The 21,530-nt window shown below is 36.2% G+C and overlaps 1 protein-coding gene across 13 annotated transcripts in view; it reads left to right on the forward strand.

Moving 5' to 3' along the window:
* The window catches only part of NBEA (neurobeachin), a 536,549-nt gene that overhangs the window by 485,035 nt on the left and 29,984 nt on the right, over window positions 1–21,530 (forward strand). For all 13 annotated transcript variants that reach the window (XM_074378046.1, XM_074378047.1, XM_074378045.1 and 10 more), the window contains one exon: window positions 9,430–9,597. In XM_074378046.1, coding sequence (XP_074234147.1) covers window positions 9,430–9,597 — 168 coding nt within the window. The remainder of the gene's footprint in view (window positions 1–9,429; window positions 9,598–21,530) is intronic.

Consider the following 21,530-nt stretch of genomic DNA (forward strand, 5'->3'; position numbering starts at 1 on the left):
CTCCAACCTCCGGTCCATCTTCCCATCATCCTGGTAAGAAATGACCATACAGATATCACATGGAAGTAAGGTCAGCCATCTGTGTTAAAAATAGAAAATGTGACCAATTATCTACCTATTTTCTTCTTTTTTTGCTGGAGAAATATTTTTTGATGAATATTTCTGTAATATACAAGCCTGGGTGGTAATATAAAATATGGAAGTGTTTATATTTTCCTTAAGTTTTCCATGAGTTCCACGAGTACAACATCCACTTTTCAATATTATTTTGTAACATTGAAAGTTTCCAACTTCATACTGGCTGGGTAGCTCATACAGGATTTAGTGCTTATGAAGCAGGTTTAGAGAAAATGTGCTCTAGTATATTTCTAATTTGGCCAGGATTATCTTCAGTTATTTGAAAGAGTTCTTTATAATGAGCCTAAAGTATAAAATGAAAATGTCATATATCCCAAAGAAATGACATTTGCAGTGGTAGAAAACCCTTCATCTCCTGTGTAGATTAGTATTCTGTATCCATACAAAGGCATATTCGTCCTTCTTCTCTCAAACTGTCATTAAGAAATTCAAGGCAAAGAAGACAAAAATAATGCTATAAAAAGGGATGAGATCATTGATTATAAATGATTGGTTTCATTATTCCATGCCAGCAGTTAAAAAGGCATTTGATGCATTTGTAGAAGCCTTTACATGCTGAGAACCTCATTTTCTTTTCTCATTTTTTAAAATGAAACAGTGCTTTGATTTTTTTAATGGTATATTTCTTTTAGTTCATTGGTTTTTTAGTTATGAACAATAATATACGTCATTGGTTAGAGTTATTCGTGTTTTGTAAATACAGTGACAAAGATTGTGTTTCACTGAAGAACTGTGAAATTCAAAATTTGGTCTCATTAGCAAACCTGGAAAAGTGATATAGACACTTTTAGTAGACATTTCAATAAGTTTTCAATGCATTGAGTTCCTACATCAAGAATTGGTTTAATTTATCCACATGAAGCTAGGCTGATTATATCCGACTCACTCATGAAACATTAATAAAGCACTGTGTTCAGTTCTAACATGATTATAATCTGACCTCCTCACAAAGGGCAGAAATACAAAGTATCTGTGATAACATTACCCTAATGCTGGGTTCATCAATCATATTCTGCCCTTTTTTAAAAATTTGTTTTAGAAAAAGGCCTTTCACGGATGTGCACTGATAATCTCCCCCAGCCCTCAGCTCAGCACATCCCTGGTGCCGCTGGACCAAATGCAGAACGTTCTCAGTCTGCCGAGCAGGGCACAGCGCTTTGACTGGTATTACATCCTTTATGAGACTGTCACTTTGTAAAGGAAAAGTCTCTTTTGTGATAGGTAAAAATCTGCCTTTGGGGTATATTGTACTAAAAAAAAAACACCTTGCTCAAAAAAGAAGCTTAAGCAAAGAGCATGACACAAGAATTGTTGGGAGTCTATGGCAGCCACTTGAAATATTGAGATAGGTGTCTTGTGTGTGAGTGCCCTCCCTGCCGCATTCCTGTGGGTGAGCAGACACACATCCCTGCCCTCTCAGAGCTTGCTTTTGATCAAAGGGAGACAGACAGTAAACAGGAAATAAATAAGTAAAGTATCTAGTGTGTTAGCCAGTAATCAGTGCTGTGGAAAAAGGAAGTAGTGCAAAGTAAAGGGATCAGAAATACAAACGTGGATGGTCAGGATCCCCTCACTGTGAAGAGGAGACGTGAACTAAGGCCTAAGGATGTGAGAGAATGAACCAGAGACTCTCTTGGGAAAAGACCAGTGCAGGCAGAGGGAACATCTGGAGCAAAGGCCCTGTGGCAGGGATGTGCTGGCCAAGGAAGCCAGTGGGCTGGGGTGGAGTAAAATGGGGCACACAGAAGGAGGAGAGGACTGAGGTCATGTACATCCTTGAAGGCCAACGGAAGCACTTTGCATTTTTACTCTGAGTGAACTGGCGATCTATTGCAGTGCGTTAAGCAGAAGAGTACTCTGTTTTTACTTGTGTTCTGGAAGTCTCATTCCAGCCGCAGTGCTGGGGAAGAACTGTTGAGGCACAAGGGTAGACTCAGGCATATCTGTTAGGAAGTGTTGTGAGAGATGATGGGGGCTTGGACCAGGGTGGTAGCAGTGAAGGTAGTAGAAATCAGTTGACTGTAGATACATTTTAAAGTTAGAGCCAGCAGTTTCCTTCTGCAGCATCCTGATAGTGACTGTTTTCCCTCAGATATCCCTAGTCCTACAGAGCCAGGTAGAGAAAGGGTGGGGGCGAGTATGCAGACTGGGGATGGCCGGAGCCCAGAGGCAGATCCACTACACTTCAGTCATTTCTCCTAGGAATGAGCTGGGAAGGTGGTGTTAGTGCTGATCATCACATTGGACTTTTAGTGGAAATTCTAGCAGCAGGAAAAGCGCAAGTCAACATGTTTATCTCCCACCAAATTGTGATCTTTTTGAGGACATGGCATACTTATGCGTCTGTATATCCTGTAGGGCTAGAGTCTGACATGTTGTAGGTAGGTGGCCAGTAATTTGGGGACATTAGGCTGTTTAACTTGTTTATTTGCTTTTTAGTGGGATGTGCTCCTGGAGAGCGGAGATTTGTCTCGCGAAGCACAGTATCCCATGAATGCATCCTGGCACGTAGAGGTGTGCCATATTGAGTGAATGAATGAATGATGAATTAATGAATGACTATCCCCTCTGTTTGGGATCCTCTTCCCTCAGATGTCCTTTCAGTTCACTTCCTCTTTGTGGTCTTTACTTGTCACAAACTCTAGGAAGCCTTCTCTGACTGCTTCCTCTAAATTAGCAGTCCCCTCTGCATCTGTCCATATGCCTTAACTTCCTCTCCTGCTTTTCTTTTCATAAGCAATTATCACCTTCGGGCACATTCTCTATATTAGTAATTATCTTGGGTTTTGTCGGTACAAAACCACTACAATGTAAAGTCTCTGACAGGGATTTTGGTTTCATTTATTCACTGCTGTAATCCTAGGATTTAGAATAGTGTCTGGCACTTAGCAGATGGACAATCAACATTTGTTGAATGAATGAATGAATGAATGAATGAATTCTTTCCCACCCACCCTTACTTCCTGACATTTTTTCTTCCTTCCTCTTGTGACCAACACATCTTTCCCACTGTGTAATTAATCAACCAGTAAATATTTATTAAACATGTATTATTTAGGAGCTACGGGAAATGCTAAAGAAGCTTTAGGTATAGTCCCTATCTTTAAAATGCTTATATTCCAACTGAGGATACAGTATGGCAAGTTTAAAACAATTAAGTGCTAATTGGTAATAACCCCATTCCTTTGTCAAGTACTTTATAATTTATATGCAAATTGGTTTTCACAAGTGAATTTGTATACATTATTTACTACATTAAACAGGAGAGTACTGATGATGGCATAGACATTCATAGAGGACCTCATAGGGTGTGAACAGGAGAACTCAGGAGGCAAACATTGGACTTGAGTGAGGATGGCTAGAACTTGAGAAAGAAGCAGAAGCATTGATGAAGTGTTTTCACCTTAAGGAGAAAGGAACAATGAAGGTTCAGAGGTCGTAGCAGTTGCTATGTGCCAGGGATGTAAATTACGCTACTGGAGCCAAGGATTTGTATCAAGAAGCACAAAGAAAATAGTAGGGGGAGGGTGGGATCAAGGTTTGGAAGGCTGTAGGGGGCAAGTGAAGTTATACCACTAGGAACCTTGGCAGATTTGAAGCGGAGTTGGACAGTACGAGCATGATGGTTTCAGAATTCTGTTCCAGCAGCAGGGTGCAAGACCTGGGCTAGAGGAAGAGGTCAGAGTCCATTGCAGTCACCCACGTGGAGAGCAGTGGGAGCTGAGACTGCGACGGTGCTGGTGGGAATGGAAAATAATCCACCAGAAGCAATCAAGTAATAGAATATTTTAAGCCCCCCCAAATAAACATTTAAAACAACTGTTACCTTTGTTTAAAATAATTAAATCTTTCATTGGGTAATATCTGTAACTTCAACTTAATCATGGAAAGAAACCAGCATAGACACGACAGACAAGCAGCAACATGACTTTCTAATTGTCCCCTGGAACATATGCAACTCTATTTGGAGAATTTTTTCAGTATCAGAAGGAGATTTTTGAGGCAATAAGAGAAAGGGCTTGGAAAAGTTCTTGGTCTAGTCTAGAAGAAGAGAGAGAAATTCACTGTTCTTAAATAAAAGAATTCAGGAGAAAAATAAACATTCTCTCTCATCACAGTTAATTTCACTAACCTGGTTTCCTTTTTCATAAGTTTCTGAGCTGCTTTATCCTAAACCTGCTAGAGAAAGAATTCTCTTCGATCTAATGCCCATGGGACAATATGGAAATTAGAATTAGGTAACTATTATTCATCTAAGAGATATCCTCTCTGGTTTAAATCTCACTCTTTATTTCCTTCCTCCCAGATCCCCAGGGTAGAATTATGGATTGGGAATTGGTTTATCCGGGCTTAAAGCAATTGCTTCTGCTTTTGGATATTCAAGTAGAGGGTAAAGCAAGCTATTAAGACCATTATAACCTTAATAGCTTAGTAATCAAGTATTTCTGTATATTTTTCAATTGTAAGTATTTGCAGTAAAATCTTGTTTCAAAGTTCAGTTGTAAGTATTTGCAGTAAAATCTTGTTTCAAAGTGCAAAATGGGTTTGTGCATGAAAACATAGTTTTAGAAAGAACAAATAAGCAGATAGCATGTATTTAGTAACAGATTAATACTGTTAAGAGTACAGTTCAGTTCAGTGTCAGGCTTCAGCTTTAGATAGGTCTTCATGCTTTAATTATGTGACATCCAAAATTCAATTCTTAGACATGCATTTGATTTAGAACCAGATTTAGCTTTTAAATGTTTTAACTGGATTTTCTTTTCTTTCTGAGGTAACTAGTAAGACAAGCTATAAGACTATCTGTTTAATTTACTACCTTATTGTTTCTTTGTCATTTAATTTTATAACCCCTTCCAAAAAAAAAAAAAACTGAGGCAAAATTATTTTTTTGATTGTTTATTGATTCACTCTTCTTCCTAACACAGAATAGAATAGAGTAACTATAGACATAGAAATTTTTAATTTAATTAAAGATTATTATAAACAGCTATAAACTAATAGGTTTTAAAACTGAAATTAAATGGAGAAAAATATAAAATGTCAAAATTGCACCAGAAGAAATAGAGAAAAGCCTTAAAGAAATTTAAGTAGTAAATTTTCCAACCCCAAAAATATCTAAAACTGTATTGTTTTACAAATGAGCTCTACCAAATTCAAGCAATAAGGAATTCATCTCTTATGCAGATTGTTCTAGAAAATCTAGCAAGCCATCCAGCTTACTTTAGGGAGCTAGTATGATCTTGATTCCAAAGAATCAAAAAATGTTTCCAGAGGAAAGAAAAGGAAAAAAGAAATAGGGCCGTTTCATGGATGGATATCAATACAAAAAAAATCTAAATAAAATGTTATCTAACAACCCAACAGTGTTATATATAAAATGGTGGGGGGGGTGGATATGGGTGTAGAATGGTGTATTTTTGTGTATTGCATCAAGACCGACCCTTTTAAGATCAGGAGAAAGACAAGGATGTTCCATATCACCACTGTTGTTTCATGTAGTTTTCAAGGTTAAAAACAATTTTATAAGAAAAACATAAAGAAGTTAACTAATAAGAGTCACCAAGATCACAATCAACTTTCAGACATCAATAGCATAGCATTTTCTACATCATCAGTAACCAAATATAAAATGTAATTTTCAAATATTATAATTACATCAGAACTTATGAATTGTCTGAGAATTAACTTAACCAAGAATGCCAGTGTCCTTTATGGAGACTATATTAATTTTAACTCAAATAAAGTGCAGAGAAAATGATCTATATAAATAAAGAGACATTCTGAGACCTTAGATAAGAAAACCTAGTATCCATTTTTTCCATTTTCCTAAATTAATCAATAAATGTATTGGAATCTCAATCAAAATTATTTTTATGTATCTATACACTTACTGTAAAAGTTACAGGGAAGAATAAAGGTCCACAAATAGTCGAATTGACTCTGAAAAGAAAAATAAATCTGTTATCAAATTTTGATCCACTTACCCGCTGGCAGTAAAGCCAACCTACTGACACCAGTTTGTGGTGAAGGAAAGTGCAGTGTTTATTGTAAGACACTGGAAGAGGAGTCTGGGTCAGTTAATGCTCAAAAAATCCAAACTCCCTGATGGGTTTCAGGGAAGCACTTTTTAAGGCACAGTGAGGGAGGGGAGTCAAAAGGTGTGTGATCAGCTCATGCACAATTCTCTGCTTGGTTAATGGTGAGGTAACAGGGCAGTGTCGCAGGGGTTGTTAACATTAGCAACCATCCGGCTCCAGTAGGTCTGGGGGCCACATGCTCACAATCAAATAGTTAACTTCTTCTATGTGGTGGGAGTTTTAGGATCTGTGAAACAACTCAGGGAATGCACATCAGAAACCGTTATTTAGATACTTCAGGGAGGAACTAAAGATTTCTGTGACTGCCATAATTTACTGTTTAAATTGTTACCAGTTCTCCTGGCCCAAATGCTGCTTTTGTCACTACATGTTCACATCCTTTCAATTATTAATTCTTGAGTCAGGCTTTTGTGACTCAGGGGAGGCCTGGAAGAAAGACTACAGCTTTTCTACAAACAAGAGGCAGGCAGAGGACATGGCGGGAGGGGTCTGTCCTGGGAAGACCCGCAGGGTCCTGCTCGGTTACGAATCTACCAGATATTAAGATAAAAAGGAGAGAAAGGAAGGAAGGAAAGAAGGAAGGAAGGAAGGATTGTATTGCTTTTTGTAGGTAGATTCTTATATTTTCTGTAACAATAGCAGTTTTATATCTTTATTTCAAATATATATTCACACACTACACATGACAGCACACGTCACTGAGGTAAAGTGTATTTTTTTAATAGATGGTTTTGGAAAAACTGCCTTATACATAACAAAAATTATGCCGGATCTCCACCTATACCACACGTAAGTGAAAGTAGACTCTGGATAGATTAAAGGGCAATATATGAAAAGTAAAGCCATAAATATAAAGCTGATGCATCAGATTATAGAAAGTTAGCTTTGCTATTTCAAAACAAAATCCTGAGAGCATAAACATAAAGAAAAAAATTTGATTACCTCAAAATTAAGAATTCCTGTTCAACCAAGAACAGCATGGATAAAGCTAATAGACACGTGACATTTGGGAGAATGCATTTGCAATATTTAAAACCAACAAACTGCTATCTAAAGTATATGAAGAGCTTCTACAGACTGACAACTAAAGATAAGGAACTTCATTAAAAAATGGGCAAAGAGTAATGGACATTCATAATCACGCAATTGTGTCACGGCGAGTTCGAGACAGAGTAGTGCTCCTTACTGGGGGAGTTCTGAGCAGCCACTGGAAGCAATGGACTACCTATAGCAACATAGGTAGATCCTAAAAAGCAAGGCTAAGTGAAAAAAAGTGAGAAACAAATGAAATCTGTAACCGTATTCCATTTTCATAAATCAAAGATGCATATACGCAGAAATACATTACATGAGTAATGGTTTATAAAGACACATGCAAACAAAAGGAGAAACATTAAACACATTTTAGGCATTGCCCTTGGCAGAGGAAAATCAAAGTAGTGGATGGAGATAAAAGAATAAAGAAATGTTTTAAAACTCAAATTAGTGAAAAGTAATCATTCCTTCCGACTCTCATAATTGCATTAGGCATTTAGTTCAGTAATTTGTTTTATTCTAACAGATTTAATAGTAAATTTCATTGACCCTTTCTTTCCAAATATGTCTAGTCGTATCTATAAGATTGGTTTGAAATGGTTGCTCTTAGCTGATTATGTGTTATGTTGGTAAAGCCTCCCTTTAAGTGATGTATCTGATTTCACTACTATTTTGAATTCCAGTGAACAGACTTGGGCAATACCTACTCTATAATGAAGTGCCACTTATTCATTTTTTCATCCTTTCATTTAGTGCACCAAGCACTGAAAACAGTGCTGAATAGTGACTGACTTTCCATTTATACAAATTGACCAAACCAGTATGATGGACATAAGCAATACAGAATTTGAACCAACATCTCTTTTGTATTTTAGTCCCTTTTTTTGTGTTCTGGTCTGGGCTATTATGTCAAGACCAATGAGATGTAGAGTATAGAAATTCTGTTTAGTTTTAGTATGAAAACTATCCTTTCATTAAATCTAATAGTTTATATTTTTGAATGAGAAACACCCACAAATAACTGATGTAAATAAAATACCAAAAAATTTTTGAAAAGTAAATCAAAAAAGAGGTTGAGGGGAATAAATTACTAGTCAAATGTGATTATGGGAAAAGTTGAAAAGTACCCTTCAGATATTTTGTAAATTAAAAAAATGAAATATAACTATCAGAGGGCTAATTTAAGAAATCATGTATTAATTAAGTGAATTCCAAGCTGGTTTCAACACCTGACAAATCAGGGACATGCAGCTAGAGAATGACTTCATTCACATATTTAGTTACAGCTGTAATTTCGAAAATTGTTTCATACAGCTTTGCATAGTTGAAATTTAAGAAGCTAGCTCTGCAGCTTTTTGTTCATGTTGCTGAAATCAGTGTGCCCTCAAAATGAATAAGAAATTGATGATAAATGAATGCAGCGCAAGGCATAGTAAGCCACACCGTGATGGTCACTGCTTATACCACACTTGTGAGCAGAACTCCGTGCCTACCTGTCAGAACACCTCTAGGAAGCTTATGATGGCTTCTTAAGAAATGAGAACGCCTCTTTTTTCCTGACTCTTTATGGAAGCTTCATATGGCCACTGACTCTTAGTAATTTACATTCATTTCCCACTGGCTAGCAAACATCTAAAATTACCCAATGGTTCCTAACCTGTATAATAGCAGAGTTAATTCATAGCAGAAGGAAGGCGTTCCCTTTAGTAGTGTTAGAAGTAAGTTTGAAGACTTTAGGCAGAAAAATAAGTGTATATCAAAGCTTCTAATAAAAGTGTCTAGTTTCAAACTGATGTTTGAAAATTAGAAATTAAATTATTGTAAATGGTATTTTAAAAAGCAGGCATTTCAGATTATTTTTCTCTTAAACATGAATGTGTCTTTTTGAGAAATATATTTAGTATTAAAATTCACATCACATACACAGTGAAGCCAAGAGAACATTAAGTATTGTAGAAAGAAAATTTTCTTTTTGGTCTATGTTTTATTGGAAATTGTGTTTTCTCATTTCTAAGAGTAGAAGGTCTCATACATACAGATAAAATACAGGGATGCAAAGAACATTCTACTAATTTATATAGAATATATCAAAGTAAGAAAAAGAGAGATTTACTAAGTTTATATGGTCTCTTATTTCTATCTTGCCTCATTTCAGGCCCTGGAAAGTGAATTTGTTTCTTGCCAACTTCATCAGTGGATTGACCTTATATTTGGCTATAAGCAGCGTGGGCCAGAAGCAGTCCGTGCTCTGAATGTTTTTCACTACTTGACCTACGAAGGCTCTGTGAACCTGGACAGTATCACTGACCCTGTGCTGAGGGAGGTAGGTAATAAGTTGCATGTTACTCTAAAAATTTCTGTCATCTCGTAAACATAAATGTGGCTTTCCATCTCTTTCTGTGTGAGTTTCCTTTCAAGGTAAATTTTTATATAAAACATGGAATTCACATTCTTGACAAATGTGGATAACTTAGTGTTATATGTCATAAACAAATAATGAGAACACCATGTCGTTCCTTTTTGAATTGCGGACATACATAATGCACTTCAGCATCCCTGTTTTATTTGTTTTACTTCAGCATCTTCATTAAGATGCTTAATGCCTTATGTATGTTATTAATTAATGAAACCTACTTGAGTATTTAGATATGAATAGTTCACATTTAAATAATCTGCCAGTATCTGGGTTTTTAATAAAAGCAAAATTACAACCTTCTAGACAGAATACTCAAAAAGTGCATCAATAAAATAGATGAGGTTATAATATTTTATTCCAGTATGTTCTCAAAATGTATCAGTAAAATAGATGAGGTTATAGTATTTAATTCCTGTATATTCTCACCCTGAAATTTTATAGCTAACAGTTGGAAATTATATACTATAGTAAGTGTTATAAGTATTTTTTGTGAAAGTATTCACAAAATATATTATTTAAATCACTTCCACATTGCGCAAAATTATTTCGGATAGGTGAAAAGAGTGAAGATGCAACAGCTGCTAGATGAGTCTTGCTTCAAGGAAGCTGTACCCTAGTCTTCCATTCTACCAGACATATGCCATCTGCTCTATGCAAAACAAGTCATCATTTCTACATTTCTAGTCAGTGGAATGTTTTTTTTATTTTTTTATTTTTAATTTTAGAGGTGGAAAACTCATAGATTTGGGAAATAAAGCTCTACTAGAAAAATTTGCATCCATAAAGTTATTTCTTATAGACGTCTATAAAAACAAAATGACTCCATTTGTATGGCCTCAAGCAGAGAAGAGGAAAGGGAAGGGAAGGGCCTCATGATCATTGATCATTGGACCCTTAGGGCTAAATACTGCAAGAACACATTGCCAGCATGTTATTAGGTGCAGGGTTATACCATGTTGTATGCACCAGTAAATGGGATTATTGCCTGAAGCTGGGAGAAAGAGACAGGGACAGAGAATGAATGAATGAGAGAGAAGCCAGATATTGTAAGATTGGTTGGTGAAATAAAGGATTTTCTCTACAGAATAATCTGATTGATTTGTATACAACTGGGATTCTAATTCTGAGCTTAATTGTTCTCTTAATAATCTACTTTTGCTTAATACATGCCACATCTATAAATGTCTTACAATCTACATTTTTTTTCTCAGAACTAATACCTTTAGTATCAGGGGGAAAAAAAAAAAAAAAAAAACTCCTGGAAGAGCTTACCCTTTTATTCTAAGACCAACTCCAAATTGTTTTTTGACTTTTAAATATTATAAACATTTTTGCTTCTGAATATTTTATTATACTTTTTTGTCCCTTGTAAAGTGCTGTCCTTATGAAGAAAGTGGCAAGTTAATCCTCTTGGGCAAAATGAAAATATTTTAAATATATTGCATATAATGAAAGTACAAGGCAGCATTAAAATTAACAGAAAAATAGCAGATTTTTCACATTTAAATGAGAGTAAATAAAGATACAAATGGGAGAATAGAGAGAAAGTAGGATTAGAATTGAGACTTTCTTTACATGCATATAGTGTACTTGAATCCTATAAAAATACCTGATCCTACAACATATTATACTATTGCTTTGGACAGTGACAAAAACTATGTATAGGCCTTAATCGTCAAACTGTAGGACTTCGTAATGAAACATTACATGAAAATGTGTAATTTAAAAATGTTTTGTTGGGTAAGAGCGGTTCAGCCACAATGTTGTTATTATATAGACAATCTGAACAGTAATACATTGCTGCTCCGATTACTGCACTGTGATGCAGACTGAGTGCCCTACTTCAGGAATCTCCTTCCAGCATTCCCATTCTGAGGGCGCAGATTGCTGAATGCTGAGTTTCCACTAGAGAAACTTCCAGAGTCATTCTGTGACATGTATATCTTCCCTCCTAAACCTCTCACCTGCCTCTCTCACTCAAACACTCTTCTGCCAGTTCTCAGAATACGAGGTGAGAGAGCTCCCACCTGGAACACTGTTACCTTCTCCCGCCAGACAGCATAGGCTCACGCACACACAAGCAGAGACATTCGTCCTGACCCAGTAGACCTCTGTCAACTCAAAATTGTTTATGAAGATACTTTATTTCCTTAAGACCAGGAGGGAACCACTTAGTATGTCGTAGACTTAATAGATTAAATGATCTTGCAAGGAATATAAGTTAACTCTCCCTCTCTCCATACCCCACCCTTACCTCCTCCACCCCATGACTAATGTATTTCCACAAAAAAAGTTCTGCATTAACATTTAAGAACCTGCAAAAGATGAGAACCCACCTGAATCCTGTGAGCTTTCTAATCTGGCCAACTCATTTAATGTTCCTCTACCTCTACTGCTTTCTCTATAAAGGAGGGATAATACAGAACATACGTTTGCCAGCATAAAAGCATTTAGCATCTTCTGTCACAAAAAAGAACTCTGTGGATAAGTGAAATGAAGTATATAGTATATTTGTTATTTGGCTGTCATTTATGCCCCTTTACATATGCATCCCCCCGTAAGAAGGCTGTCTGTAAGGCACAGCTCTTTCTATCAAAACATCCATTCCATATGAGATAGCTCATATGTGGAATCTCAAAAAAAAAAAACAAAGAGCATAAATACAAAACAGAAACAGACTCATAGACATAGAATACAGACTTGTGGTTGCCAAGGGGGCGGGGGGTGGGACGGGACAGACTGGGAGTACAAAGTTTATAGATACTGACAGGCATGTAGAATAGATAAACAAGATTATACTGTATAGCACAGGGGAATATATACAAGATCTTGTGGTGGCTCACAGCGAAAAAAATGTGAATATATGTATGTTCATGTATAACTGAAAAATTGTGCTCTACGCTGGAATTTGACACAACATTGTAAAATGACTATAACTCAACAAAAAAAATGTTTTAAAAAAATCAGCATTTTCCCAGAGCTCTGCCCTGTGGTACTATGACTTGAGAGAGTCAATATCTACCTAAATGATCAGACAGAGGCTCTTGAAAAAAGCAGGGTTCACAGTGTTAAGTCTTTTGTTGAGCTCAGTGCATTCCTTTTATTTGATAATGTTAATCTTAGTATTTTTAAAATGTGAAGATCACTATATCTCACAAAGATAAAACCAAAGGAAGGCTACAGTTGTCTTACACTAAACTCCAGCTAGCCTTAGGAAGATGAATTTTTAATGCTTAAATTAAACACTGATTTAAAGGAGAAATATTATTTGAAAATCTACGTATGTCACTTTTGTAAATGTGTATATATATATCCCACAATCTGCCTAGAACTTTGAGCTTTGAAGGTAGTGCTAAAACTTGAGAAATAGCTTAAGGTTATTGATTCATTCTCCCTTGACAGGTGAAATCATGAAGCAGCACTAACCACAGCAATTATGGCATTAAAATGTCAAGAAATTAGAGGTCAGAATAACAGATAATTTTCTTCTTTTTGTCAGATTTAAAATTGACATTCTTTGACAGTTTAGGATCTCTGGCTGAGGAAATATGATAGCTTAACTTATTTTATACTTGTAAAGCAGTAATTGATAATCAACTTCTTCATGACAGCCTCTGGGCAGAAACATGACAGAACAGTTGTGGTACAAAGCTCTTCATAATATGTAAACACTAGATCTGTTGGATATTAGATATTATTTAGATTGTCTTAAGTCTTGGCTTATATCATAATCTTCTAGGCACTTTTCTCGTAGACAAGCTCATCTGACTATTTGAGCAGTGTTTTTTTAAGCATGATAATGAGTATCTTCCTTATCCATTTTTACATATTAATAAAAAGTACTTGATTTACTTTATGTTTTTCCCTTCCAAATGATGGTGAAGGAACTCCATCCTATAACCTGCTTAGGAAGTAGGCTATTCTGGCCTGTAAGTATCTGGCCCCATGGTTTTCTAACTCTTTGCGACTCAAATGTGGTCCATAGACCAACAATATCAGCATCACTTGGGAACTTGTTAGAACTTCAGACTCCACTCTCAGGCCTCCCCGACCTAGTAAATCTGAACATGCATTTAAGGAGATCCTCAGGTGAGTTGTTTGAGACACTACAGTTTAAGGAGCCCTCTACTAAACGTGTTAGAATGATTTAGAATGCTTTTTTTCCCACCCCCTACAAAAGTAGAGAGAATGGCAGAATGAACTCCTATGCACTTGTCACCCAATTTCAAAAATTGTAACTCTTCTTGGGTCTTTATCCTCACCATTACCCTCTCTTCTATTTTCACATCCCCAGGCCACATCCATCTAGCCCCATCCAACTCTCCATCCCCGCCCCCTCCTGTATCCCATGGGCATCTCAGAATATCCAGGGAGAGGGTTCAGTCAGGTTTATTTTGGAAAAAATATTCTCTACAGGCATTTTATATACAATTCAAATCCCAATTGAAAACCACTAATCTAGCCTAACACCCTTTTAAATAATTTTTCCAAGGACACACAGATACGTAGCATCAGAGCAAGAGTTGAATGAGGTCTCCTGGCTCTCAAGTCAAGGTTTCTTAGTCCCATTATTTTCTAGGAATTTATAAATAACAGAATACTTACTAATGCTTATTGGTTTTAGAGATGATATTCTTCTTACTTCCAAAATGACTCTTAAAAATGTAAGGGACATATAATGTGCATTTCCATTTTACTAACTTAAGCCATAAGGTTGTCTTTCTATTTTGTTTATGCCTTTAAGTTTGTTAAAAATTTCAACTCAGTAAAACTTCCAGTAATTACAGAGAAAATTTTAAGATAGCTTTAAGAAACCTTTATCAGCCATTTATTTTATCATTTGTTTTAATCACATCCCAGAAAATGTAGGTTTTATCAGTCTTCGAGAGTTCCAAAGGCACTAGGGGTTTATGCCATAGTTAGTATTTGGTTAGTAGAGATTACAAATTAAATGCCACAAAAATCGTTTACTGTACGCTTATAATGGGTGAAAATATTTTACTCTAAAATTGTTTTTAAAAATTATCGCTCTTACAATCATGGATAGAATAACTCAAGCCTGTCTGCCTCAGAGTATGATTATAGGATACTTGGCAATAAAAGATGATGGAAAGGTGGAAATCAGATAATAGGTTATATCAGAGCCCCATCATTATTATTTGAGTGACACTGAGTCGCTTTACTTTTATGTACCTTTGTTTAACCACCTAAAATATGATAACAGAAATGATACCTAACTCATAAGGCTGTATTTGAGGACCATACAAGAAAAGCTATGTGAAAATGCTTTGTAAACTGAAAGCATTACACAAACATTGCGTGTTATTACCCAAAAGCATAATTAAATGAAGTATCTTGTAAGAACTTCTGCTTTAATAATTTATTTCTCTGTATTGTCTTGTCTATAGTTGACACTGCCAAACCGAAATATGATTTAGATGACTTCTCTTTGACTGTAAGAGGTATACACATAAGCCTACCATAAAAGGCTGTTTGGCTGGCAAGCTATTCAAACATATGGGCCATGCAATATTTATTTATATGCATATACACATTTATCAACTTATGCTTGAATATCAAAACATTAAATACATTTCAATGTTGCCAATAGTCATAAATATATGGTATTTTTAGTCTAATTTTCTGTTACTAATATTTCTTAGTCTTGGAGTATATCTTCTTCATTTGTCTCATTCTTTGATCTGACAGGGATAACAAAGCATTCCTTTGGCTCTGCTATGGTAAAAATATGCCCATACGAAGCAGAATAGATCACTTCAATTTTTATTTTCTTGCTGAAACATTCCTTGCTACTACAGAGAACCGACATGATAGGGCTGTCAAGAATCAACAAGACAGATGTGTCTTTAATAAAAACAGCTGCAATGCTGGCTTTCCTAGAAGATGAACTTACAAAATTTATAAGGAAACAAAATTGACCCACAAAAGTCCCAATGATGTAAATGAAGGTATTTGTAGTGAGAACATTGATGGCTTCTACAATCATTGCTTACTCTTTCTGTGAATTTGTCATCTCTGGTCTTTTCCTTTCCCTGTTTCTGACTTCTTTCTTTGAACTGACCAAAGATATGATCACCCATTTTTGGGTCATTTGAGTGGGCAGTTGTACAGTGTAGTCTAGCTACTGGTGCCATGATACCGAATTGTTTTCAAAGAAGGGATGTTCTCCTAGGCAATTATTCTGAGACATGATTCCAACAATTGATCAACAGAAAGGCTGATAAAGATTTCCTAAAACCACCTTAATTTTTCCCCTATAATTAATAGAAGTTTTCCTGAGCTAAAAATGCTAACAAATTCAAAAGCCAAATTAAAACAGAAGGGAAAAGCCAATATTTTAAATTATAGGACTGGAAACACACATTAGGTATTCTTTGAATTTAAAGAATCATTTTGGGAACAAGAAGAGTATTATGACCCCTAAAACTAATGAGTATAGGTTCAAATGTACTTGTTAATGTCCAGCAGTAAGACATGCATTGGGGTGATTCAGCAAAAGGAGTTTCTACGTAGGAATTTGTATCAAGGAAATTAATGACACACATTTAATTTTGATTAGTGAATAAATCTTTAATTTAGGTTTATCTTTTCTCCTCCTAATTACTGCAGTCCTTTGCTAGTCCATGGTCATCAATCGTCCATAGAAAAGCATAAATAATGCAGCTAGTCAAAGTGGGATGTGTGTCATTTATGTGAGGTGTGCTTTTTCTCCTCTTTGTGTTATTTTTATTGTTTGGTGCTGAGAAGTGCTAATTATCGATTTTCAGAAATTAACAGCAAATGCTTTTGCAAGCATCTAAAGTCATATTTTACACACGGAAGAAGGATGACAATTGCAGCCTGCTGTTTGTAGTAGAAATTGCTGGAAGGAATTTCTTTATCTTCTATTAACATAGATTTCAGCTATGTTACACAGTTGTTACCTTAGCATAAATTAACAGTGATTCAAAACACATTGCGTGCTTCAGATTGTTGAAGCAGATATTACTCAAGCTAAGTACCTAAGCATTTCAGTTAGATGTTTAGGACTCATTTTTAAAGGTTTTAAACATATTGATAATGAGCCTATTTAAAGCCATTTGATCTCAATATAGTATATCTAAATTATTGTTTCCCATTTATGCCAAATTAAAGAAGAGCATTTTGATCTGCCAAATACATGCAATACTATTTTTAATTTGAATTTACTTTAATAAAAGTGCATGATTTCATTTTGTAATGTTTATGCCAGCACCTGGTGAACCTTTGTCTTGATGTCTTCCCACATACCAAACAAATCTATTTCAGCTTTTATTATTTTCATTATTATCTTCTTTGCATGATCAGACATTCCAAGTGAACTTAATTTCATATAGTGAAGAAGGGTCACCACCTGTACCTCTGTCTCTCTCATTCCTCCTCCTCCATCACTGCCTTCTCCTCAACTTCAGTCCCTCCTCCATTTCCTGCATCAGCCAGCATAGAGTTTGCTTCATCTAAATCCATTCAGCCAGGGAGAATCTGGCAGGGACATAATACTGATTCCTCTCACATATCATTAAGCATTCCTGGGTTGAGTATTCTGCTTATGTACTAGTAAGCGATCAAGCCAAAAGTGAGCAAAGAACCAAAAACCTGGAAGCATCCTTAAGAGATCATCTGCTAAAACCCTTGTTTCAGGTAGGTCAGTCTCTAAATCATCTAGAAAAGAGTGTTTTAATTCTCTTCTTGAGGATCAACAAGTATACATGGCAAAGAGACTTCATGGCCTCCCCCAAGAAGCTTATAACCATGTTTTCCTGCAAAATATTCTAAATCCTCAGTGAAATGTCTTGGACTTGGATATAATCATATGTTGGACAGTCCTACCTGGAAATGAAGTTAAAAACTAGCCAGCATTTTTGTTATATATTATACAAATACCATTTCTACTTGTATCAGTCAGGGTCTCAGCACATTACTCTCTCAAAGGGATAATGAAGACTCTGAAAAAGATATACAAATGGCCAACAAGCACAGGGAAAGATTCTCAACATCACTAACCATTAGGGAAATTTAAATCAAAACCACAGTGAGATACAACCTCATACCCATTAGGCTGGCTACCGTCAAACAAACAAACAGAAAATAGCAAATGTTGGCAAGGATGTGGAGAAACTGGAACCCTTGGGCACTACTGTGAGAATGTCAAATGGTGCAGCCTCTCTGGAAAACAATATGGAAGTTCCTCAAAAAATGAAAAATAGACCTACTGTATGATCCAGCAATTCCACTGCTGGGTATATATCTGAAAGAATTGAAAGCAAGAGTTCAAAGAATAATTTGTACAGCCATGTTCGTAGCAGCATTATTCACAATAGCCAAAGGGTAGAAGCAACCCAAGGGCCTTATCAGCGGTTGAGTGGATAACCAAAATGTGACATATGCATACAATGGAGTTTTATTCAGCCTTAAAAAGGAAGGGAATTCTGACACATGCTGTAACAGGGATGAACCTGGAGGATGAGTATTATGCTAAGAGAAATAAACCTGTCACAACAAGACAAATTACTGTATGGTTCCAGGTGCCTAGAACAGTTAAAATCATAGAGACAGAAAGTAGAAGGGTGGTTTCTAGGGGATAGGGGAAGGTGAAATGGGCAGTTATTTAATGAGTACAGAGTTTCAGTTTTTCAAGATAAAGAGAGTTCCAGAGATTGGTTGCACAACAGTATGAATGTATTTAGCTCTACTGAACCGTACACTTAAAATGGTTATGATGATAAATTTTATGTTGTGTGTATTTTACTACAATTTTAGAAAACTTCAAAGGGATAATGAAAAGTTTAACTATAGTCCTATTTACAAAAATATGGGCAGGATATAGTGGATGACGAGGAAGGCAAAGCCTCCAGGGATTAACAGCTAGGTGCCACACCTAGGCCTGAGGACATAAGGGGAGGGAGCTTTTGGCTTAGCTTGGCAGGAGAAGTAGCCCTGGAAGGTGGTCACCCCGCAGGACCTGTGGCCTTAGGTAGAGAAGTGCAACCCAGCCACTGCCAAACTGGGACTTGGCAATGAGGGACACACCATAAAAATTCACCTTTCTTTTGTCCTGACTTCTCAGCAGCTGAAGCCAGTGGGAAGCCAGAGGGGGAGGGAGTACCAGTGATGTAGTCCATGGAGACCAGGCTCCTGGGAACCAGGATGCTGACCCAGCTCACTTCTCTGCCCCTCTGAGTTAGTCACCACTCTAGGATGAGCAGACTTACTTAAGGCATCCAGGGTAGGACAGCCACTACCTGCTACACTAAAATACATGTGCTTTTTCAACCTGACTTGACTTATATTTATTTTTAGGTAGAAAGGTTGAGTGAGCTGGCCACCAGTGGCACTGACCTAATTTAAAAAAAAAAAAAAGTTCTGGACAGAGCTTTATTCTCTACCATATGTAGAGAATATGGTGCTTATTTTTTCACATTCATTTCGTTAGTCAATTACATAATATCCTTACAATTCATCATTCCAAGGAGGAAATAGGAATCAGCAGGAGGATAAGTCTCTTCTTCATTTTTTTTTAGATTTATACCAAAAGAATACAACCAAGCACTCAGGCAGGTAGAAGAGCAAATCCAAACCCCCTTCCTCAAGTATGGTCTGACATCATCTGATAGCTAAAGAAATGTGACTCTTTTTCACTTGAATTACCAAATATTTTCTTAAATATTCTAACAATTTTTGCATAATACTATGCAAATAATTTTGCAGCCTTAATGCAGTTGATTGTTAAAATAAAGGAAACATCCTGGTTCTTCTGTTTTGTAGTTTCTATGAAAAACTAGAAGCAGTTGAATATAAAATAGCATTTTAATTTTTTATATAGTTAAATGTTTATAAGGCAAGAAATAATAAAGTACAGATATTATTTGCTTGATTTATTTTGCTTGTTTCTCCAGCATTAAAAAGTAATGCTTTATATGATCTTGTTTTATTATAACAATAAACCAGAAGCAAAAGCTTATCAGTTAAAATACATTTTTCCATTAAGTAATCTTTCTTTTTATCATTTCAGACTTCTCAAAATTCCATATTTTTTCCTACTTGGTATAGAATTGGTAGAATTGGAGGTAGAACACAAAGATGATAAAAAAAAAATCACATATGCTTTTTAGTTGCATGTCTAAGTTGTATGTTTCTGGTTAAAAAAAAAAGCTTATCCACTCTCAAGCATTAAAATAAAAGCATTATAAGTAAGAACTGCGGAGTGAGATTAAACACAATACTAAGGACGTTGTTTGAAAATCTTTTTCTGTGTTCCCAAGCTTTTACTATTTTTTTCTTAAATTGTCAGAAAATTGTCAATAACTGACTCGCAGTTTGGACAGAGTCTGGTATTTTGCATTGTGGGTAGTGTAGCTTGTGGTGCTTTATAAAATGCCAGTTTTTCTGGAAAACCATTTAAAAGATTGTACAGACCAACAGAAATGGATGAAGCAAGTCATTTGACAGCCTACCTCATTAGCCTCCTCACACTGTCTCTCCCATGGCACTCAGACCTGATGGCGTTTCATCTGAAAGGCAATACTAAACTGCATTTGCAAAAAAGACTAGAAGTTGTGAAGATTCTATGGGAGAAAAAAAGGACCTGGGTTAAATTTACCTGCATTGATGAAAAGACAAGATTAATCTAAGTTTTTAATCTGGTGCATACCAGAGAAAGTGTAAATAGATAACTAGGCTACACAAAGGGAAGGAGAAAGCACATTTGTTCACCTAAACAGTAATTTCTTTCTTTTAGAGTATTTTGTATGTATCATTAATTTGAACATCATTCTAAACTATGACTTAGCTGCTGCTATGTTTACTTTCACCTTGGCTGTGAAGTCTTTGCATTAACAGGCAGACAAATAAGACACATAAACCACAGCATGTTCACTTCCTCTTCTGAAGATTTAATCCCAGACTTGTATCTTTATTCATAGAGGAGGTAGAACTTTCTTGGGAGGGAAGGCAAGAAGGAAAAAAAAAAAGCAATTAAGCAAGAGGTGCAACAGGTCAGAGGAATAAGGCATACACATGTCACAGGCATAGCAAACACATATGGCCTTTTTGTGCAAACTAAAAAAAGACACTCTCTTTAGGAGGATGAATTTTTAAAGGTGCTGCTTCCTCTGGCAATTGGGGTCAATTCCATCACTCATTTGCCCCCTAACCGGGCACCTTTGCATATGGCATCAGTGACACAGCCACACAGTGGCCCTCACCTGTGGGGAAGATGGAAGACTGGAGAGAGCTTGTTGAGAATAAGTGAGGAGAGAGGAGAGTTGGATGAAGGCGTGGGTAATCTTGGAACTTGGCAGGTGTGTCCTGGAGGATTTGTCAAAGAGAGCCTAACAAGACCAAGGACTGGGACGATCAGAAAGTAGGGAAGGGACAAGAAGGAAACTGTCCTAATAGGAACTTTCCCTAGTGGGAACTTTATATTACAGATAAGCAGGTAAAACTGAGTCGTGGGTCTTATTTGTGTATGAAATCTGAAAACCACACATACCGTGCAAATGTACTTCTGTTGTTCTCCTAAGCATAGTTCAGTTCACTTTTTCCTTCACTTCTCTGCTTCCCCTACAGAATTCCGTGTTTTAAAACTTCCCCCAAGGGGTTGAAAAGGTCTTTTTTTCCCCCTCTAATTTTATAACCTACCTATTTTTTTAACTGAAGTATAATTGATTTACAATGTTCTGTTAGTTTCAGGTGTACAGCCAAGTGAGTCAGTTATACATTGTTTTTAGATTCTTTTCCATTATAGGTTATTACAAGATATTGAATATAGTTCCCTGTACTATACAGCAGGTCCTTGTTGT

Source organism: Camelus bactrianus, chromosome 14 (genome assembly GCF_048773025.1).
Source record: "Camelus bactrianus isolate YW-2024 breed Bactrian camel chromosome 14, ASM4877302v1, whole genome shotgun sequence".
Lineage (NCBI taxonomy): Eukaryota > Metazoa > Chordata > Mammalia > Artiodactyla > Camelidae > Camelus > Camelus bactrianus.